This window comes from Hemibagrus wyckioides, linkage group LG13 (genome assembly GCF_019097595.1).
Source record: "Hemibagrus wyckioides isolate EC202008001 linkage group LG13, SWU_Hwy_1.0, whole genome shotgun sequence".
Taxonomy (NCBI): domain Eukaryota; kingdom Metazoa; phylum Chordata; class Actinopteri; order Siluriformes; family Bagridae; genus Hemibagrus; species Hemibagrus wyckioides.
This window is the reverse complement of record NC_080722.1, coordinates 11,952,081-11,975,615: the sequence shown is the minus strand read 5'-3', so window position 1 is coordinate 11,975,615 and position 23,535 is coordinate 11,952,081. Positions and strand designations below refer to the sequence as shown.

At 38.6% G+C, this 23,535-nt stretch overlaps 2 protein-coding genes across 6 annotated transcripts; one reads left to right on the top strand and one right to left on the bottom strand.

Moving 5' to 3' along the window:
• The first annotated feature begins 1,854 nt into the window (after nucleotides 1-1,854).
• On the top strand, nucleotides 1,855-10,402 carry csnk1db (casein kinase 1, delta b). Of its 4 annotated transcripts, none has more exons than XM_058405900.1 (10): nucleotides 1,855-2,365; nucleotides 5,382-5,492; nucleotides 5,607-5,755; nucleotides 6,080-6,308; nucleotides 6,524-6,694; nucleotides 7,153-7,301; nucleotides 7,397-7,580; nucleotides 7,732-7,874; nucleotides 8,572-8,637; nucleotides 8,739-10,402. In XM_058405900.1, exons 1-9 carry the CDS (start codon nucleotides 2,290-2,292, stop codon nucleotides 8,620-8,622), a joined length of 1,263 nt encoding a protein of 420 aa, XP_058261883.1. In that variant the 5' UTR covers nucleotides 1,855-2,289; the 3' UTR covers nucleotides 8,623-8,637; nucleotides 8,739-10,402. The 4 variants fall into 4 exon arrangements, with proteins under 4 accessions (XP_058261883.1, XP_058261884.1, XP_058261885.1 ...); XM_058405901.1 differs by having other exon boundaries at nucleotides 1,856-2,365; nucleotides 7,397-7,565; XM_058405902.1 differs by having other exon boundaries at nucleotides 1,856-2,365; nucleotides 8,567-8,637.
• Nucleotides 10,403-12,229: 1,827 nt separating this feature from the next.
• slc16a3b (solute carrier family 16 member 3b) lies at nucleotides 12,230-23,517 on the bottom strand. 2 transcript variants are annotated; one of them, XM_058405899.1, is made up of 6 exons: nucleotides 23,359-23,517; nucleotides 18,571-18,821; nucleotides 18,343-18,486; nucleotides 17,429-18,208; nucleotides 16,830-17,295; nucleotides 12,230-12,480 (listed from the first exon to the last, which is right to left on the bottom strand). In XM_058405899.1, exons 2-5 carry the CDS (start codon nucleotides 18,791-18,793, stop codon nucleotides 16,871-16,873), a joined length of 1,572 nt encoding a protein of 523 aa, XP_058261882.1. In that variant the 5' UTR covers nucleotides 18,794-18,821; nucleotides 23,359-23,517; the 3' UTR covers nucleotides 12,230-12,480; nucleotides 16,830-16,870. The 2 variants fall into 2 exon arrangements, with proteins under 2 accessions (XP_058261882.1, XP_058261881.1); XM_058405898.1 differs by lacking the exon at nucleotides 12,230-12,480 and having other exon boundaries at nucleotides 16,173-17,295.
• Between the last annotated feature and the right edge of the window lie 18 nt (nucleotides 23,518-23,535).

Below are 23,535 nucleotides of genomic sequence, written 5' to 3'. Positions count from 1 at the left end.
AAAGAGATAGAGAGCTACACAAAACAGCTGGCCACAGAAAGTCAGAGAGAAATTAGCTTAGTACACTGTTAACTATCATAAGATGTTTTAATATTAAGCTTATGCATCCATAAAAAATGGGACTTAAAAATGTCACTTGACATGAAATATATCATGGTTTTTATATTGTACGTCTTTAAATCTTATTAAAAACACTTTGTTGTAGTTCTACATAGAACCTCTAAGGCATTCAGAAAGACAACTGAAGAACCCTAAAGGGTTCTATATGTTCTACAAGTGTGCCATTGTTTGTAAAACATCAAAAATCTTGTCACTTGTGCTGTAAAAATATTTAAAATGTTTTACTGTGCTGTAACATCCCATAAATGATTTATGACTTGAAGACATTTTGAATAAAAAAAAAAATGTAGCACATTGGGATTTGGTCTTGAATGCTGCATTGTAATATAAGGTGTACAATAGATATATAGATAGATAGATAGATAGACAGACAGACAGACAGACAGACAAACAGACAGACAGACAGACAGACAAACAAACAAACAAACAAACAAACAAACAAACAAATAAATAAATAAATAAATAAATAAATAAATAAATAAATAAGAATTATTATCATAATAATAATAATAAGTAGTGGTAATAACTAAAGTGTAGTTTTGGTGCTTAATGTCAAGTGGATAGAGGTTTTTTTATTTCTCTCTATCATACTGACTATATTATAAGATAATCATTTAATCACATATTTATCAGTATTTATAGACATGGTAATATCTAGTATAACAGAAGTGCAGCAAAGAAAAACTTTCCAATTGTCATTAAACCTACTAGAATACATTTTTAAAGTGCTGGTTAAACTGATGGGTGATTTCCTTTACAGCAATAACAGTCCCCAGCTTGTTTATCTGAGCCCCCTCGAGCTGCGCGTTGGACAACACGTGCGCTACATATTACGCAATAAGATCGAACGCTGGAGGCGGGAGCCTGACTTCTGATTGGCTCTTTTGAGGAAAATAAAAATATTCTCCACCTATCAGCGTGCTGGTGGGCGTCGCGCTGTGGGCTCCACACGTGCTGCCTACTTGAACAAGTAGTACCATATGTGTAACAGCCAAAATTCACAAGAATAGTGTTCGGTGGAAAGTAAACAACATTCATATATATATATATATATATATATATATATATATATATATATATATATATATATATATATATATATATATATATATAATATTGCTTTTAAGGGTTCTCACACTTTTTGAGTTTTCTACACCCAGTGACCCCTTCCATTCAAAATATGGTGGGAATGATAAGTGTGGAAATTATTATAACAGCAAAGAGGCAAACAGATCTAAGACTAAGCCTGGAATAAGTGTCAACAAGCACATGTGGACATGATGGTAATGTCAGGTGTCCACAAATCTTTGGCCATATAATGTATATTATATCCACAGTACCAAATAAGCCAGTTATACTGTATTAAAATGTACATTTATGTCAACATTAATGTTTCATAAAGACAGTTTTAAAAAAAATAGATTTTAGGTTATTAAGCTTTACTATAAATAGCTTTAATGCAAGTGAAATCATTTTATCTCAGCCCCTGGGATAACTCGAGTATATATAATATATACTCGATATATATATTTATCGTGAGTAAACTATCGTGAGTTTATACTATATATATATTTATCGTGAGGATTTGATATTTTGATATTACAGTGGTATTCATCTTAATCTGACTGTTATTTAATATTTTTTATAACATATTGCAATCCCGGATAAATTTCCACCAAATGACTAACGACTGAAGTTCCGGTTTTGATGAGTCGTCGCTACAGGAAGTGACATCACCTCATTACGTTTGTGTTCCACTGTGAGGATGGAAGGCCTATGACAACTGGAGACCTGGAGCAGCGAACGGGGTCGAGAGATAAAATCCGTGTCCATCTTCTTAGCAGAAAGAAAGAATCAACATGAAATCTAGAAGAGCATAATCTACAGTCTCTAAGCTTCCACTCGGGGCTAATATTGTGGCGTTTTATTCGCTGGTCCATTAGAAAAGTGATGGTGAAAACTGAAGTCCGACGAAAGGATCCGGATTCTTCTCAGGGATTCGGGAGGGTTGGAGTGGCGTAAAGTTGAAATAAAACAAAGAGGGGGTTTGTAGGTGTTTATAACAAGAAACAGTTGGGTTTTAGTTCGGTGGCGAGTTTTGTACTTGGTTTGTGATTTGTTATATAAAAGAGCCATCCTGCTAGTTAGTAGGCAATTGTCATTATAGCCATGGATCTTCGAGTTGGAAACAGATACAGACTGGGCAGGAAAATTGGAAGTGGATCTTTCGGTGACATTTATTTGGGTAAGTAAAGTTTAAAAGTTCATTTTCATCTTTACCTGAAAAGCTTAACCTGGCATCGTTGTTGTGGTTAAGAACGAAATGTCTAGCTAGTTTGTGAAAGGATAGGATAGCTGTGTGTAGCAAGGTACGACGAGATGTTTGTCCCAAGCAAATATTTAAAGTTAACATTTGCTTGGTTTAGATCATCGTCATGACATTTCACAATGTGTCACTTATAAAAATGATTATAATCTCTTATTAACGTTCACTAGCTTGGGTATGAAGTTGTCCTTGCATACTTAAACCATATGCCTCTTAACAGCTTCCTATCAGGCTTTAGTAATCACATTTCTTTGGTAAACTCTTAATCGTCATCAGTCACAGTCTAGTTTTGGTGCTTAGTGTCAAGTTTGTTTTATTTTATCATGATAAACAGACACAAGTTGTAAAACACCTGGTTGAATTGTCCCATTATTCCTGCTCATGACTGATTTTATCTGATCATTCCTGTCTGTCTGTTCAGGAGAGTTAAAGTGTCCAGATCAGCTGATTTGGTTTACACCACTACTACACTGAGGATACATACTGCTGTATGATGATGATATGGATGTTATATAACCCTGTGGCATCACTCGTGGTGCTGAGTTATTAAACAGTTATGAAACACTCTTTCTGTTTATTCGTAGCCTATGATCTGTTTACATTGAGGAATGGTTGTTTTTTTTTGGTCTTTTCCCTGTAATTCCACTGACCCTGCCTTCAGTTTTCACACTTTAGTGCACAGAGGGATTTGGGGAGTTGAAACAGCTTTGGAGAAGAATACTGAGGCTTGAGAAAGTCTTGAAATTGTTTTGTTGGAAATAAACGTCATCCACCTTTCTGGGCTGGCCGAACATTCAAACGGATATTCTAAAAAGTTTAGTACGTGTATATGAAAGCTAATCATTTTATCTGAATTTTAGTCTAATAATCGGTATAATGAAATGGGATATATACCATGTTAAAACCCCTAGTAACACAGTTTCATTTGTTTTTTAAAAAGAAATCATTGAAATCTGTTTACTTTAATTTATAGGGTACAGGGGACTGTAACTTCAAAACAGTCAAACACAAGCTATGGAAAATTCACATATTGTGGTTAAAAAGGAATCTACGTGTGAGTCAGGTTGCATACTGATAGACTATCATCTCTTGTGAACATAACTCCTGAATAGTACTAGCAAGGCATGTAGGAATAAAAAGTGGTGATTCACAGATGATTTTAGTTCTGCATATCATTGTGTGCTATGTTAGTCATAGACACAGTTATCCCTTTAGCGTTGTGATTTTTTTTTTTTTCCACCCACATTATACGCTGTTTCCCCATTTATAATGTTACAAGAGATGATTTTTATATATATGCACTAACACTATGTGAGAAGCTAGACTTGGCCTGTCAGCGTGACTGTGTGCCTACAATGAATATTCTAAAAATTTGTTAGACAAAATACTGTGTGCCTAGCAGTGCTGCACATAGATAACTATTATCTCAATAATGGTTTCAGTTGCTGTAATTCCCCTTTCTTGTCTCACAAACATATTCCTCTAGCTCTCCTTGACCACTGTTTGTATTAGGAATTTCCCAGCAGGTTTCTGGACACAAACTGGGCACTAGGGCCGCTACATGTGAGGGACTCGCCTAGAAAGCAGTTCCTCGGCTTCATTCATCCAGCATTTGCTCCTCCTTATATCAGGGCTTCAATATGATACCGCTTACATAATCCTCCTGTGTTCGAACCATATGGTGTGAATGTTCTGTGTCACTGGCACTTTGTAGCAAAGCTGTACCAACAATCTGCCTTGGTCACATAGAAAATGAGGTTTTGTCTGTTTATTGACACGAAGTGCCTCCTTTTAATCTTTTGCTCAGGTGTAATTTGATTTTTAAAGTTGCATCGTATTTCCACATCGTATTTATAGTCTTTGAAGCAGTATTACAGCCAGATAACACTACACTGTTTACATTGCTCTCTGATGAGGATGGGCCTTGACCTGCTCACTATTTCAACAATGTGCCAAGAGAATGCATTCACTTAAATCTGTGTCTATTCAAAAAGGATGTGACCAAGCATGTTGCTCATTACCAATTCTGACCTGAAACTGAAGTTAGTTATGGCAGGAGGTGATTGTCAGGACTTGTTTATCTTGACACTGAAGCGTTGTTTGCATTTGAAACACCCTCTTTCACTATAAACCCTGTGTAACAGGTCTTTGTGTCGGAAGAATTCGGAAGTTAGTTGTGTTGCTCTTTGGCTTTAAAGTTAGAAAGATATCTTGTATTGTGTGTTTCAAATTATGCTCTCGCAGGGAAATGCTTTATTAGGAGTCAATGATTGTACAAGTTTAATGAGTTTGCTAAATGGACTGCTTGATGTCAGACACTGGCAGTTAGGGGTAGTTTATATAAGTGTATTTGGTGGGTTTATGGGTAAGTGTAGTGCTCAGAGGTTCATTCATTGTGAATGTGCAGTCCCCCCAGAAAAAGGTTTCAGGTAACTTCTGATGCTGACCGGTGGGGTATTGGTGCATTAAACTACAAATGCTTGTTTAAACAAAGATTCGAATAGTAAAATGATAGTGTAAACACAAAAAATTGCTTAATCATATTTATTCTTGGATAGGCTACAGGTGCGGGGCCATATCACAATCAGTTCTTTATATTCAGAAAAAATACAACCAGTAAAATCTAGAACAAAAATTGTAGCCTATTGTAATAACAGGTGAATATTTTTAGTCACTCAGTGTAGTCAGTTGGCTTTTTCAAGTATTTATAGCTCAAATAGGCCTTTTATCATCCGAATCCATTACACTCCTCTCTTAAATAGTCTTGTGCTTTCTACAGCATCAACACTATATAAATGTTGGGTCATGGCTCTAAGTTTATCATCCAAGTTTACAATCACCTAGGCTATAGACCTACATAGCCTGACTTGTTTCACAGTACTAATGAGCCTCTTTTTTTTTTGTCTTTTCTCTCTGTATTCTTATCTCATTTCAGGCACTGACATTTCAGTAAGAGAGGAAGTGGCCATCAAGCTAGAATGTGTGAAGACTAAGCATCCTCAGCTTCATATCGAAAGCAAGATCTACAAGATGATGCAGGGAGGAGGTATTATACGATATTGCATTCTTTTTTTTTTTAATTAAATTTGGTCTCAAAATTAAATTATCCTTAATTGGAGATTGTGTTTTATTCTAATTTGTAATGGTGGTTGTTCGGCAGTTGGTATCCCTACCATAAAGTGGTGTGGTGCAGAGGGGGACTATAATGTGATGGTGATGGAGCTGCTGGGACCCAGTCTGGAAGATCTTTTCAACTTTTGCTCCAGGAAATTCAGCCTTAAGACTGTTCTACTTCTTGCTGATCAGATGGTGAGAGAGAGCACCCTAGAGCTGCAATAAAGCACGATAGGAGGAAGAGGAAGAAGAAGAACCTGTTATTATATGATGCAAACAAATAGTCTTTATCACTCAAACAGCTTTAACAGATTAGCTGTAACTTTTTATTGTCTTAAACTGTAGTCCTGATTATCTATTTAAATGATTATGAAGATCCAGTTTTTCATTTTAAGTCTGCCCAAAAAGCAGCAATATTTACCACTGTATTTTGACATCAAACTAAAAAAAGTTTTTGTACCATTACTGCATGGCACTGTGGTTGATTTGTGTTCAACATGTTTTCCGTCCTTCCCACAGATCAGCCGCATAGAGTACATCCACTCGAAGAACTTTATTCACAGAGATGTAAAGCCTGATAATTTCCTTATGGGACTCGGGAAGAAAGGGAACTTGGTCTACATTATTGACTTTGGTTTAGCCAAGAAGTACCGAGACGCTCGCACCCACCAGCACATTCCTTACAGAGAAAACAAGAACCTGACTGGCACAGCCCGCTATGCCTCCATCAACACCCACTTGGGCATAGGTAAGGACTTTAAAGTTTAGAATTGTTATATTTGCATTGTTTTGAGATAAGCTTCCCTTGTGCTTATTGGGTCATATACTTTTAGATGGATTTTTTTTATCTTATGTAGAACATGATTTGAAGAGAAGTATTCCTATTTATATCTACTTTGTCCGAACTTGTTTTTCCACCATGCATGCTTATACCTGTGTCTTTATCTGCATGTGTATCTACAGAGCAGTCCCGGCGTGACGACCTGGAATCTTTGGGATATGTGTTGATGTATTTTAACCTGGGTTCACTGCCATGGCAGGGCCTGAAGGCTGCCACCAAAAGACAGAAATACGAGCGCATCAGTGAGAAGAAAATGTCCACACCTATTGAAGTGCTCTGCAAGGGCTACCCCTGTATGTATCTGTTCTAGATCACTGTTTTTCTGTTATCCTCTGAATATTGTTCGTTCTCTAAGGTAAAATGGTTTAGTAAGGAAGGAGTTTCAAATATTAGGACATCTTCATGAAAAGAAATGCATCAATACTTTTTTTCTCTTTTGTTTTTCTTTCCCACTGAGTATCTGGGTTGGTTAATTATTTGATTTTATGCATGTCAAGTCACTGAAATTGTGTTATTTTTACTCATTTTTAAGAGTATGAGAAAATAAGCAGTGTGTCAGAGCAGTTTATTCTGAATAATATAGCCATTTGTAGTTTTACTTAAAGAAAAAATCAGATGATTTGTTGGTTGATTAGGTAAAACTGGGTTCAGGCAGAGAATTATTTAGCCAAAGTTATTAAGCCTCAGTGGATGTACCTCAATCAAACATTTATAAAGCAACCTGTTTTTGTCTGTTTGCGCCCCCTTTCAGCCGAATTTGCCACATACCTCAACTTTTGCCGCTCGTTACGTTTTGACGATAAGCCTGACTACTCCTACCTCAGGCAGCTTTTCAGGAACCTGTTCCACAGACAGGGCTTTTCATATGACTATGTCTTTGATTGGAACATGCTCAAATTTGTAAGTACTGTTACAGTACAACATTTTATCAGTTTGACTGCCTTGGAATATGTATAGGCATTTATTTATTTCGTTTTTCTTTTTTCCCCCCACAGGGTGCTAACCGTGCAGCAGAGGAGGCAGAAAGAGAAAGGCGAGACCGTGAGGAGAGGCTGAGGCACAGCAGGAATCCAGCTGCTAGTGGCATCCCATCAGCCTCTGGGAGACCCCGTGGCGCACAAGATGGCGCCCCACCTACACCCCTTACTCCCACCTCACACACAGGTGAACATGTACACGGTAATTTTTCTTGAATGTTTGTGTTGACCTATAATTTATTAATATGACATCCATGCCATGATGATTAATTATTAATGTATTAAATTATTAATTGATTAATTGTATTGAATATATGAAGTCTGCTTATACATTTTATTTTCTGGGTTCACAGCAAACACATCCTCGCCACGTCCAGTAACCGGTATAGATAGGGAACGTAAGGTGAGCATGAGGCTTCATCGTGGCGCTCCTGTTAACGTCTCTTCATCAGACTTGACCGGACGGCAAGACACCTCGCGCATGTCCACCTCACAGGTACAGATTAGCTCTGCCCATGAAATGCCCTCAAGTTTAGCAAATTGCATCTCTTAGTGCTGTACAATATCAAATCCAGCTGTCATAAACAAGGTTTCTTATAAAGGTCATAGATTACCTTAGGCAACATATTGTCTCCCTGAGTGCCATGTACTTAACAGCTCACAGGAAAAGCATGTTAAGCAAACTATATACACAAAGGGAAATCATTGCTTTATTTGGTTAATATGCAAACGTGTGGGAACAATGTCTATGGTGGCATCAAACAAAATTTTAGTTTCACAAATATCTTCTCTGTAAAAGAGAGGACGAGGCATGTGTATACACATACATGGGAGACATACATCTTTGCAGCACCTTATTGTTCACACACACATCTTGACACTAGACTAAAGATATTTCATGGTTGGCATGGTAGCAGTGAAATAACACTGTATCCAGGAACATATACTTGCTTGATTGCAATACACATTTGCAGCTAATAAACAGTGAATGTCTTTGAGCATCAACCATGCAGGAAGCAAAGAGTCTAATCGTTATAACATGGAGGCAGCCCTTTACATCATTGCAAATTAATTTAAAAAGAATAATTAATTGTTGCAAGGATTTTGTTTTGTAGTAATTGCAGTATTTCAAATATGTCTGTCAAGGGAATGAAAAGAGTACTATAGTGTTCTCTATCTTCACCTCAGAATAGCATTCCCTTCGATCATCACGGCAAATAGCTGCTCATCACGTCCTAGTGTGACGGCGGCAGCACCTGGTGAGTTTGACTAGCTTGATTTTACTTGGTCACTTCACTGTTTGTTGCTGTGTGTGTGTATATAACAATAACCTTAATATATTTTGCTATTGTTGCTTTAGATTCCGAATCAATTTTCCAGAAGCCCCCGATCTAGACCAGAGTGTAGAGGATGACCGATGTGGCAGAGGAAGTGACAGAGTGGGGCAGACCATGTCTCTAACCGACGAAACCAAAATGGTTCAGAATCAACTTGACCTCTTTATGGGTCTCTATCTTGCTCTTACTTTATCTTCTACTGTCTCTTACACTCCTTTTTCACTTTGGTGTATGTGCACACAAACAGATGATTTTATGATTATACTTTGTCTAAGGAGATGTTGGGACTAACAAAGACTGAATCAACCAGCTAAACTCCAGTGTCCTTTCTACTGGAGTCTCTCTTCATACTAGTACTTTCTCTGTACATCCACACTGCTGCATAACCCATCATTTATGGTTTTTCTGATAAGGTTTATCTATTTGAGTTTACTTGGTTCCTTTTGGTATATTGCCTTTTTTAAAAAAAAAATAAATAAATATAAATCATTCCCATGTCCTAAAACTTTATACAAGGCTCCATATTTAGAACTGTTGTCATGCTTTTTATTTTACCCATTATAATTCTTTTATTATATTTTGTTCATTCTGTTTTCTAACTGGTGAGTGGTGCAAGACGGGTTACTGTTGCATGCTCATGTATTTTAGTTTGAAGAGCGAAAGGGTCAGCATTTCTAACTCTTACAAAAACACACACACTCAGCTTATTGGATGATTTACTTATCTTGGACCCTAGATCAAACCTTTAACAGACCCTGTGGAGCTCGCCTGCTTTGTTTCTTTTTTGTTTGTTTGTATGTGGTTTTTATTTTTTCCCCCTCTCATTCTTCCTTCTGACATTTTCTTAGATGTATTACTGCCCCTTGCATTGTTGCAGGTCTGTTCTGTTTCTAAGCTGTGAAAACTGTAATATATTTGTGTAAATGTTTTCATTTTTCACCTAACTGAGACTACGAACGAGATGCAAATTACATTAAGAGTAAAATTACGGGTTTATCATTTTCCTTTTTTTTTTTTCCCTCTTCCTCTCCTTCTTAATTCTACACCAAGCCAATAAAATGAAGTGCTTGACATGAGAGGTATTACCCATTTATAACTCACCTGTCTGTTGGGCTCTGCTGTTGACTGTTGCACATCATGCACCTAAGCCATCAGTTGTTAAAACATGTTGAGGCATGATGATTGCTGAACGTTTGTTTCAAATGAACTGACTCCTCCGAGTGAAAGCTGGAGTCAGTGAGATGACACTTTCCACAGCAGCCCAGCTGTCAATGTTGAGTATGGAGTCCTCTCTAATGAATGCTCCTGCACTGATTTGGCTTTGCAGATTAACCTAAAAGCTGATGTATTATGTTTTACCAAAGGTATGTTGTTCTGAGCTGCTTTATTCCTGTCCTGATGATGATCGGTGTGTGGACTGAAGAAAGCTGCACAAACAGAACAGCATGCTCTTTGCCTTGATGTGTGATACATGATCATGTACTAGTTCTAATGTACCATTATGTTTGAAGAAGGCATGTGTGTGAGATCTGAATAATGGGTTGGCAAAGCCTGTATACATTTTGGGCTTCACATTTTTTGGTCTTGTCATGCCAATCTATGAGCCCTATTGCAGTTTGTATCACTGTATTTGTGCACCACATTTTTTGTACATGTGTAAATAAATGAGTTACTTGTATTATTTTAACTGCACATTTCTCCTCTGATTATTTGAGTATATTTATTTCTTATGTTTGTAAAAACAAATAGAGAACATTGAGATGTAGAGGTCACACCTTATCCGAGTGTTTTCACATTGTTCTGCTGATAAACTAGTTTCTCTTCTTTAATTCAAGTGACTACTGCCCTCTTCTGGTGACAGTCAGAATAGCATGATCAATGTTTGCGCTTTATTTCTCAAGTCTCACCTGCATTACATTTTTATTCACTGATAGTATTTTGGGAATGCAGGTCATGTAATAATTTTCTGGGTTTTGAATGTAGATACACTATTGCCAAAAGTTTTGGGACACCCCTCCAAATCATTAAATTCGGGTGTTTTTCAGGGGGTTTGGCTCGGCCCCATAGTTCCAGTGAAAGGAATTCTCAATGTTTCAGCATACCAAGACATTTTGGACAATTTCATGCTCCCAACTTCATGCAAACAGTTTGGGGATGACCCCTTCCTGTTCCAACATAACTGTACACCAGTGTACAAAGTAAGGTCTATAAAGACATGGACGAGTGAGTTTGGTGTGGAGGAACTTGACTGGCCGGCACAGAGTCCTGACCTGGGCAGAGCTTAGGCTTTCTTTACTGTTCCTGTGTTTCACAGTGAGGTGGTTGAAAGCAGAAGAAAATAGTGATACCTTTGTGGTTTTATTTTAAATTTTATGAGTTTAACTATAGAGGAAGTGTTAGTTATAGCAGTGTAAAATCTGAAAAATGATTGCCGAGTTAAACCCCAATGTCCATATACTCAAACACAGATGGTCAGTGTCAGTTTTCATAAAAGAATTATGGTTTTACACTCTTTTTTTTTTTACACACTTTTTCTTGTTTGACTTAATCAGGAATAATTAAGTTCTTCACCATCTAAAGTCACAACTATGAAAGAATGTAGGCAGCTTAAAGTTGAATCTTATCTTATGTTTAGAGCAGGTCTGTCCAGTTCCTGTTCTGCAGGGTTCAAATCCAGCTCATTGTAAAGGTACTCTCTGTTCTCATATTCATATTAAAACCTGCCAGTTTGGTGCGTTCTTTAGCCTTTGAGCACTGAACCACCAACCTGTTGGATTCTAGCCCGACTGTTCATAGATGTACCTATTCATCAGATCATCTTGCAGGAGATCATCAGATTGTTGGCTTTATTTTCGGTCCTGCAAACTTGGCAGACAGATTTAAGCGAGAGATGAAATTGAAGACCGGGTACATTTGCACATGGAAGCTGTGACATAGCAGTACGGTCAGAGTTCAGAGAGTGTGTTAAGAGTGGTAATGATGTGCAGATTTCCACTATGAAATATTTGGCCTAGCCATCTATAAATTACATTCCAATCATGAGGGCATTTCAACACGTTCTGTAAATCAGTCAAGCTCATTTATCCTGTACTAGTTTAGGCCAGTTTCTTAACTCTATGATATTTACGAATATTACAGTTTTTTCCTAATTTGCGAACACACACACACACTCCAGCATCACATTTTCAACACAGTTAACACACAGGCTGAAACTGAAAAAAAATTAATCATTTTGTTTGCAAAATGCTCAAACACTGACAAAACATAAGCATAACATAAGCAATAAAAGCTAATATTTCCAGACTCTACAACCTGTGGTCAAATTAATATATTTAATCAACTACACATTTGACAACAAAATAGAAAACACAACTTTCAATGTGAAATTACACTGTTCAAACTCAAGCGTTGAATATAATTTTTTAAATAAATAAATAAATAAATAAATAAATAACAGCCACCCCAAAGGACACTTATGGGTGAAAATATCTTAAAAAAATAAATAAAAAAATAATAATAATAAAAAAAAAAACCACACCTTCAAAATAAAGTTGAAATACATTTAGTCCATTCGTTCCTCATGATCATGCTACAGGTTCTCATCAACATCGCATTGGATGTCTTCACTTGCAATGCTCCCTGATCTGCAATCACTGCTGCCTGGATTTCACACAGTCCGATAGTATTGTTTGCCACGACCATATCTATAATGGCAGCCTCCTGTTCAACACTACAGATCTTTCCTTTGCCACCAGCGTGTGGATTCTGTAAAGTAAAAGCAAAAATTGACATTATGACAGCCACATAAATGGGATTGATGAAACATCTGCATTACCGTGGACACAGTTTGTTCTGCTAACAGGGCAATGCCGTAAAGCTGAAACACAGAGTGGTATGCAGTAACATTGTGACTTACCTGTTCTCATTCGGAAAAAGCCTGACAATAGATACCACAGTGCTCTGACCCAGAATGGACTAGACCCTTTCTAAAGGACAAGCCATGACTGATGACAGTCAATAATTGTTGCCCAAATTTCATTGGAAACTTGAGCTCTATTCTATCCTGCAGCTCCTTCACCATGCATTCAAACACCTCTTCCTCTGGCCACTCTTCAATGGCCTCTTTCTCTCCATCCATGCCTTCCACCTCTTTGATCTATGCTTACAAATAGCCAAGCAGAGGTGGCATCTTTTATAGATGGAAGAGGACTGATTGCTGACTGAAGACTGAAGTTTCACACAGGTGCATTAGATATTCATCATTATGCAAGTTCTTCCTATTAGCCACGAATAGATAGTCTTTCGATGAGATCTGTGGTAAATGTTTTGGAAAAAGGGTGTGAAAAAATGTGTGAAACAAATGAAAAAAAGTGTTAAGACATTTGCAAGGGAAGACTTATGCTGTGCTAAGAAGGTGATGATGAAGATCAAGTGGATCCCAACTTCGTTAAGCGTGTTTTAGCAAATTAGAAAAACTAAGATTTTAATATTTTACAGTAAATACATCTTTCCTGCTACAATACACTTCATTTTAGCTCACAAATGAGACAGTAAGTTATGTATACTGGAATAAATGTATGCTGGAGGAATACCGTAAATGGATATAAAATATTGTTAAACAATTACTTGTATAAATAACAGCCAAATTAAATGAATCCTTCACTTAGAAACACTAACAGTGTGGTTCACTGATAGTCTGCATTCGTTTATTTTTGTAGCAGCAGATTATCTTTAACCATTATGCTTTTTAATCTTTTTTTTTTTTTTTGCATCTTCTGCATATTTGTCCACAGCCCATTAGACCATATTCCTGATGTGTAGTTGTGTTTACTCCAGATAATAGACAGTGGATTTGTCAGTAACTCAGCACAACATACTTGCTTCTGTTTATTTTCCACCCTGCCCCTGAGATTTCAAGCACACTCACTGCACTTACTGGCAAATCGCTCGGTCTCTACTCAGCCATATTCAAAACAACTGCACTTCCCGTATTCTGCCTCAAGTGTGCGTCTTCATGACCAGCGGCTTGCCTCGTCACAGCAGGATGTCGATTTTACGTCCCTTCCTGTTTCACTGAGCTATTACAGTCTGCATCCATGGCAACTGACAGGCCTGGTCAGACGACAAGCTAGATCCAAAACTATACACTACCTTAGTGATATCAATACTCTAATCACACCATGCTCCCTCTGATCCTCTAGCACTGTTTGTCTGATCCCACCATCTCTCAGGGTACGATGAAGGTATGCATCCAGACTCTTTTATTCTGGCACCAAGGAGGTGGAATGAACTTCTGCCTGAACAGCTGAGCCACTGGCCGTCTTCAAACGACATCCTCAAATACCTACAGCGCCCTAAAGCACTTAAAACAAATTGTGTTGTCTGTAGATAGATAGATAGATACACTTTATTGCCAAAGTTTTGGGACACCCATCCTAATCACTGAATTCAGGTGTTTGCAGTCTCCGCTCTAATTCCTCCCAGGTTGAGGTCAGGACTCTGTGCAGGCCAGTCAAGTTCCTCCACACCAAACACATTCATCCATGTCTTTATGGACGTTGCTTTGTGCACTGGTGTACAGTCATATTGGAACAGGAAGAGGTCATCCCCAAACTGTTCTCACAAAGTTGGGAGCATGAAATTGTCCAAAATGTCTTGGTATGCTGAAGCATTAAAAGTTCTCTTCACTGGAACTAAGAGGTCCATACCCTGAAAAACAACACCTGAATTCAATGATTTGGAGGGGTGTCCCAAAACCTTCAGCAATATACTATAGATAGATATTCTTTATTGTATGCATTTCCTGCAACCTCCCCAACAGAGTTTTAAGACTGGTGGCGTTCTTAAATACTGGTTCATTAGGTCAAGGATTATGTATTGCTAGAGACTTCAAAGCATTTCTGTAATTTGCTCTGGATAAGGAAATCTGCCAAATGCAATAAATGTACAGTATTATCAGTAACAATAACTACACCTTATCTGCTATTGCTACTGCACTGTATGTCAGTATAGTAATGCCCCTGATCAGTAAATCCTTGATTCATGTGTCAGGTGTGAATGCTAATGTTTTTCCAACACTGTCCAACAACCTGACCATCCAGGTGACAATAGCTCCACTATAATTCAAATCACAGCTCATCACTTCAAGAGACAAACTCAACATCATCTCTATAAGCTGATTAAAAAACATGTTGCTATAACAAGGATAGATGCATGTTCAGAGTTTTTGGGAAGGAGATTCTTAACCATTATGGAAGGATTCTCTAACAATTCAATAACAGTTTTCTGCCAAAGGGAAGCCTTCAGGGTGGTTTGCATGTTCAGTTTTGTTTCCAGATGCTTTTGTGTTTTAACTACAAGAGAAAATAAAAGGGTATGGTGAAAGTGGCATGAGTGTGTTGTTCATTTGTAAATTCAAAAAAAGTACAGAATAAAGAGGAATAAAACACTTTGGGATGTGTTGTTCTAAGAAAATCATTTTGGGTGGTAGCCTAGGTGTTAGGTAACGCCATTTTATCACTGATTATTTTCCTATAAAAGCATACCTCATCACATTTTATTCCTTATTTGGAGTTAGTGCACACATGTTTTCTTTCAGTTTAGAATTTTATTCGACATCTTACTGAAAGACACATACACAGCATCTTGAGGAGAAAAAATAAAAGGAGAATCGTGTGTGAGGATTAGGTTTAAAAAATATTCCATTTGATGTGTTTGCTGTAACTTCGTTCCAGATTTAAGGCACAGCCAACTCTCAAGTATTTCAAAACAACCAAGAGCACCACATATACTGAGCTGGTTCACAAAGTGAAACATGAATCAGACATGTCTCATTACTGACCAAAAACCAAGATGCTGGATAGGTAATCATGAACGGTGCGTCCTTTAAATGATGAACATTTTTCAGTACAAACTAAATATCTAAAAACTATTAAAAAAAAAGAAGCTAGTAAACAATATCTAGCAACAATAAATTAAAAAAAAGTGTGAAAAAAGCAGCTTCTAACAGTAAAGCTATAACATTAAAACCAAATCAATGGCAGGAGTGTTACTGGTGATTTCAATTCATTATTAATCCCAAAATGAATGAAAGCTCAGATGCTCTGTACTTGTTCAGACCGGAGTTTCCTGATACTTCAGTAGTAATGTTTGTTTTATCGCTATAACACCTAATTTAGCTCACAAATGGCTCGTTAATGAGCGTTAAGAGTTAAATCTGGCATGATTGAGAAACAGGAACACACAAAAATGTGCCTCAACCAGTACGTGATTCCCAAATATCACTGCACTTGGAAATACAGCACACATAGGAGCCTATCAACACTTTGCATATGAAACAGAACAAAAAAGAATAGAATGAGTTTAACGGTCATGGTGTCATTCACCCCAAGTAGGACTAACGTGTTTCCAAATACGGACATATAGACATACATTAAATAGACGTTTGAATGAGTCACTTGAAGCAGCTACTTTTATACCCAAACAACAATTTGCATAACATGTGCTGACATATGCCACAAATAACCCTTTACAGTAAGCTTCTTATAGACAACAGATTTTACACAGTAGCAAACATTGTGTGCAATAGAGATCAAGCATGTTCACAATAATAGTTATGAATGGTTACTGCTTGTTGGTTTTGTAACAAAGCTAAAATACAATAATCTCTCCGCAGCACACTTAGAAATCTGCGTAGGTCCTTTAAATAGTACAGCTGAACCAACTAATCCCTTCTTAGATACTGAGTACTTAATGACCGAGTTGCTGTTTTGCTCTAGTGCAATTTTAATAAAGTCATAAAATAGAATAATTTAATCCAAAATACTTCTTGAATAATAGTTTGCCTGCTTACACATCCTTGTACATATAGCTTACTTGATATTTGTGGTACTATGTCTATTGTTAGGGATACTGAAATATTTTTAGTGCATAAAAGTCTGTTTGTCCCATCACCATACAAGGTCTTAAAAGGTTCAAATGTTCTAAATGCCACTGAAATTCAAACAGCAACGTACCTGTAATCACGAGACATCGTTCAGTGCAGTGGAGAAAGCACACAACACCAAAACATCAAATGCGAACACACACAAGACGGCAATCAATTTCTTTCTTACTTTTGAAATGGTCTAAGTCTATTTCTCTCGTGGGATTGAGATCACAGAGAAGATTCGGGTTCCACCGCACCGCCGTTTGCTTTGGTTGCCTCTTTTGAAAGATCTACAGAGTCCACCAGAAGTTCATCTTCATCGCCTGCTGGTTCTGGCTTGTCTGGGTCCTCTGAGCTCTCTTTCTGTGCTTCCACCTCATGATTTACAACCTGTTCTCCTTCCTGTTCATTCTTGGACTCTGATTCTTTCCTACCATCATGATTCTCTTGGTCATCCTGAGTAACTTTGTTGAGCTGCTCCATCTCAGTGTCTGTCGCAGCCATCTCCATCTTGGCTGAAGGGTCAGGCTGGGGAGGCGTCTTCTTGATAAAAAGTATGTTGCAGATGCAAAGCACGATAGCCGAGAGCACCACCTCACAGCCGGCTAGCAGGAAGACGTACATGTAGACCTTAGTGGCATCCAGCAGCCGGCCTGCAATAAAAAAAAAATTAAAAAAAAAAAGTTATGATTTTATCTTTAATATATCGTGCTATGATAGGAGAGCTAATAATAATAATAATAATAATAATAATAATAATAATAACAACAATAAATGTGAACTTACCTGCACTGGGTGGCCCCACTAACACAGCAACGGCCTCGACCAGGAGTACCAGACCGATAGCACTGGAGAACTTCTCTGTTCCCACGATAGCCATTAACACCTCAAACTGCAAGGCTCCCACCATGCCATATGAGATACCAAAGAAAATGCAGAAAATTACAAGTGATGTGTAGTCCTTTGACATGGAGCCTATGAGATCAGTGGTACCATTAAAGATCATAGCAAAGCTGAAGAAGTAGACACAGCGTGGTCGCACCCACTTCAATCCAGCAATAAGACCGCACGTAGGCCTAGCAAAGATATCGATAAAGCCAAGAATGGTGAGCAGAAGTGCAGACTTGGTGTCTTCATTGCCCAGCTCTTTTGCATAGCTAACTACAAACACTGGAGGCACAAACAGGCCTAACACCATAATGGCTGCTGCTATAGTGTAGATGACGAATCCTTTGTCTTTAAAGACACTGAAGTCCAGCAACTTGTGCTTTGGTTTTGGCTTTTCCTCTACTTGTGCTGCCTCCTGATCTTCTACATTCTTCTTTGGCCCTATTAACGGCCTCATGAGGGCTCCACATGCGCAGCAGTTAAGCAGTAGGCCTCCCAGGATAAGAAAACCACCACGCCAGCCGTACTTGTACTGGAGAACTTGGCCCAGAGGAGATAAACAGCACAGTGCTACGGGACTCCCAGCTGCTGCCAGTCCGTTGGCTAAGGGTCTTTTTTCACTGAAGTATCTATTCAGCATTATGAGTGAAGGCTGGAAGTTCAGGGCCAGACCCAAACCTGCAACACATTCCACATTTTATTAGAAACAATAAACTTAGAGTTATAATCATTGTGTCTGTTAACACACTGTCAGTTATTTTGTTGACTGATTTTAAAGGATAGAGAAAAGATTTAAATCAAGAACAACTCACCTGTGATCACGCCAGTGGTGAGATAGATCTGAATAATGTTGGTGGCGAACGATGCCAAGATCATGCCAAGAGAAGCAAAGAGGCCACCCACCATCATCACCGGGCGACACCCAAAGCGATTTACTAAAACACTACACAGGGGACCTGTGAATCATGAAAGAATGGATCAAATCTCAATTATCCTTCTAATTACACTATTCCAATAATTCATTTAAAACCTCTCCCAACCTGAGCCATAGAGCATTGCCAGCAGAATAGAGGAGATCCAGGCAGTGTCACTGTAGCCCACGCCAAACTCACGGATCAGCTCCTTAAAGAAGACGCTGACAGCTTTAGGAAATGCGTAGGAAAATCCAGTGATGACGAAGCAGCCAAAGAGCACGGCCCAGCCCCATCCTCCATCTGGGGCCTTCACCCCACTGCCTCCATCATCTACCACCACTCCTCCCATGATGTTCTGTTCAAGTCACTTGAAGCTACTACAAATGAGAAAGAATCCAGGATTAAACCTAGACAAACAGGGATGTGTATTTTCACTGGGTCTCATCAACTGTGATTACAGCTTGAAACAGACATAAAAGATAAAATTTATAACGTGAGCAAAACATTGCCAGTTTGGTTATCCAATTGAAAGGGCAATAAAAACAGACCTCTGACATACTTAACGACGAATGCTGGTGCTTCCCAACGCTAACAGTTCCCAAAAGACAGCCTTTCTTCCCGAATACACTATTCACCACCAGTGCTTACAACTCCACGAACAGTTGGACACACAACAGTGCCAAGTGTCTTACAGCATTTAACAGAGAACATGGAGTGCGATATATTACTGCTGCTTAAATTCTGCCATATGACCACAGACACGTGATTAGCCAGCTCATGGCTTATGCGAGATGTGGCTCAAAGAGGCTTAGCTGTCCAGCCCTTTCTGACATGCCCCAGGAGCTGAACAACTCATTAAAAGATCCAGATCAATATATCATTAGCAAACCACTACCACTAGTAATCACCGTTTTATTGTCCTCCTACACGTTTTCCATGTTGTTGCTCTAACCACAGTTTACTTGTATTATAGCATTAGTGTCTGGAAAACAATTGTCTTATTATTTAATCATGATTGTTATGTAACCAAATATAAAGACATTATTTGGATTGAAATGATCAAATGCGTTCATTTTTCTTGCACTAGGAATTTTTTTTAACTTTACTATAGATGCAGTCAGATATAAAGCTTATAGGTCAAACAAACACCATGTTGAGTGCTGTGCTATTCATTTCTCCTACATTCATTTATTCAAATTGCCTGATCAGGATCAAAGTGGTTAAAATTAGTCATCTATTTGACTAGTCAGAGCAACAACTCACAGACCATGCTGACAGTGCTGGAAATTCCACCTCTGGACTTTTTTCCAGCATTTCTAGGGTTGTAGGGTTTACATTTTATTTAAATAATAGCAATAATAATAATAATAATAATAATAATACTCCTTTCGGTTTAGTTATTAGTTTACCGTAGTCCTGAATTTGAAAATCCCAATAATCTCCCCCAATAATACTGCATATCAGCATTTACTATCTGTTCAGCATAATCCATCACAGAACATATCCATAACAAATCCCATATCATTTTGTAGTTATTTGGAATCTACATCATTCATCTATTAAAAATTCAGTCACCTCTATGGAAACCTCCCCCTGAGGTTAAATAAAGTTAGGCAACATCTCACCACAGTGATGGCATAAATACGTTTTCTCTAAAGGAACAAAATGTTCATCAGGAAATGTGGCAACTCATGAACCATCACTAATGCTTACATGTACACTACATGTAAAAGATTTGGCAATGGATACTCACTCAATCGGTACCAACTACCGCCACTTGAACAAGGGTAAACAATCAATAAGTTATGTTCAAATGCTAAAAAACCATTCATTTAGTAAAAATCAGTATGCTTTATATTTTAATTAAATACATTTCTCACACACAAAAAAAAAAGGTAGGTATCTGTTCTTTCAAAATACTCCAGTTTTATTGCTTCTCCAAATTGGTCCACTATTATGCACGAGTTCAGTGTGTAGAACATACACTATATTGCCAAAAGTATTCGCTCACCTGCCTTGACTCGCATATGAACTTAAGTGACGTCCCATTCCTAATCCATAGGGTTCAATATGATGTCGGTCCACCCTTTGCAGCTATAACAGCTTCAACTCTTCTGGGAAGGCTGTCCACAAGGTTTAGGAGTGTGTTTATGGGAATTTTTGACCATTCTTCCAGAAGCGCATTTGTGAGGTCACACACTGATGTTGGACGAGAAGGCCTGGCTCTCAGTCTCCGCTCTAATTCATCCCAAAGGTGTTCTATCAGGTTGAGGTCAGGACTCTGTGCAGGCCAGTCAAGTTCATCCACCACTCTGTCATCCATGTCTTTATGGACCTTGCTTTGGTCACTGGTGCACAGTCATGTTGGAAGAGGAAGGGGCCAGCTCCAAACTGTTCCCACAAAGTTGGGAGCATGGAATTGTCCAAAATGTCTTGGTATGCTGAAGCATTCAGAGTTCCGTTCACTGGAACTAAGGGGCCAAGCCCAGCTCCTGAAAAACAACCCCACACCATAATCCCCCCTCTTTACACTTGGCACAATGCAGTCAGACAAGTACCGTTCTCCTGGCAACCGCCAAACCCAGACTCGTCCATCAGATTGCCAGATGGAGAAGCACGATTCGTCACTCCAGAGAACGCGTCTCCACTGCTCTAGAGTCCAGTGGCGGCGTGCTTTACACCACTGCATCCGACGCTTTGCATTGCACTTGGTGATGTATGGCTTGGATGCAGCTGCTCGGCCATGGAAACCCATTCCATGAAGCTCTCTGCGCACTGTTCTTGAGCTAATCTGAAGGCCACATGAAGTTTGGAGGTCTGTAGCGATTGACTCTACAGAAAGTTGGCGACCTCTTCGCACTATGCGCCTCAGCATCCGCTGACCCTGCTCCGTCAGTTTACGTGGCCTACCACTTCGTGGCTGAGTTGCTGTCGTTCCCAAACACTTCCACGTTCTTATAATACAGCTGACAGTTGACTGTGGAATATTTAGGAGCGAGGAAATTTCACGACTGGATTTGTTGCACAGGTGGCATCCTATCACAGTTCCACACTGGAATTCACTGAGCTCCTGAGAGCGACCCATTCTTTCACAAATGTTTGTAAAAACAGTCTGCATGCCTAGGTGCTTGATTTTATACACCTGTGGCCATGGAAGTGATTGGAACACCTGATTCTGATTATTTGGATGGGTAAGCGAATATTTTTGGCAATATAGTGTACGTGATAAACATCCTGTAATTAGAACCCATATGAAAGTTCCCTTGTGTTCATGCGCAAACTCAACTGTCTAAATTGTGCGCCACTACATTGTTACAAAAATACCAGCAAAAAAGTTTAAGGTCACCTAAAAAGATTTGATTCCATACAACCATTGCAGACTATGTAAATAACTTAAGTAACACTAGCAATCCAAGAGGATTTGCAATGATTAACACACATGAGCAGTGGTACAGCAGGTAGTTAGCATGCATTAAGAACCTACCCAGCTGCTCCCTGATGTCTTTCCACATGTGAGTGTAATGGTGTCCATGGCTGCATCTCTTGTGGGTTTTTTGTTGGGGGGGAGGGGGGGGGGGTTGAGAAGACACCACTTAACCCTCTCTCTGCACTCATAGCCTTTACTCATCCTAAATTAGGTCTGTGACATTATTATTCACTAGATCCACAATTAGACATCAGTGACTACGCACGGATTCATTCTGCATTCCCGAGAGACTGGTATTTTTGGTGGAGGCCATTGTTAATAATAGTGAGGGTCTGAGTGTGAGGGAGAACATTTGAAAGGCAGGGGTTTTTCTTTGTTTATAACCCGTGTAAAGGAGCCATTCTGTATCGAGTCAGGGATCTGATCCCTTTTCTTTCGTCTCTTTATTTACTCAGGATTTATTTGACCATTAGAGTAAAGTTACACTACATGCACCCCTGATGATGATGAACCCTTAAGGGTAACACCTCAGTTTAGTAGCCTTGTTTCTGAGGCTGTACAATGAAGAGGTACTGTCATGATACTTAGAGTTTACATTTTTTAAATGTTTTTCCCCCCAAAATTTCCGTCTTTCTTGTATTTTTTGTTTTAATGAAAACATTTCATCTTTGTCGGCATTTTAATTAGCAGTGAGGTATGATATTAAAATACAGCACTGAATACAGGATATGGATGCTACAACAAACGTCAAAAAGCACGGGTCAGTCACTTTACACAAATTTAGTAATTTTTTATAAACAAGAGTAAAAAAAAAAAAAAAGAAAAAAAAAAGCTGAGTAGCTTTGAAAAAAAAAACCCCGAAAAACAAACTAAAGCTTTTGTTTATTTGTTTTGGTCAAATGTACCCCTTTTAATAGCATGACTGTGGGTAGAGGATGGAGACTAATACACGATGCAGCCCACAGCACGTCATAGTGTACGTGACTAGATTGGGGTACTTCTTCGTCTCTAGTAATGAAGTTGGTTTTTAGGGAATCGAGAAATGAGTAGCGATTTCGATACACATCATCGGTCACAGACGAGCTAGTTAGTTTGCCGGTCATTTCATTGTCATTTCATTCATGAAGAGGGGTTATTGTTTGACCTCAAACACCTGCCGTCGCGTAAAAATCGCGTATATAATTAGAGCCGCTTTAATCGGCGTTATTAATAACATGTTGGAGATATTATACAAAACCAACCAGATGCGATGTTTCAAAATGCGGAACTAAGGAAACATTCCTGTCCTTAAAAAAAAAAAAAACATTCAGAAATACATCGTAGCCTGTAAATAGTGTGATATTATATTGGAGAAAATTAGAATAATAAATATGCCGGTAGAGATGACTTGTGCCTCATCCGTTCTAGTTAAAAGGACCTGTTAACGCTAGCAGGGAAATGCTCGACATACACGCTTGGAAATTAAAATAAAATCCAAAATAGCTTACCTTATCGATTTTCAGCTGATAAATCTGTCCTTAATGTCAGAAGCATCGCTCTTCCCGTGCTTCCGTGTGCTGAGCCTCAGGGAGGACAGGCTGTGAATCCAAGTTGTGGTTCAGACACCTGAGTGTGGAGAATGAGGACGTGCGCGTTTGATGCGCCTTTCTAAAGCTACGTGCATC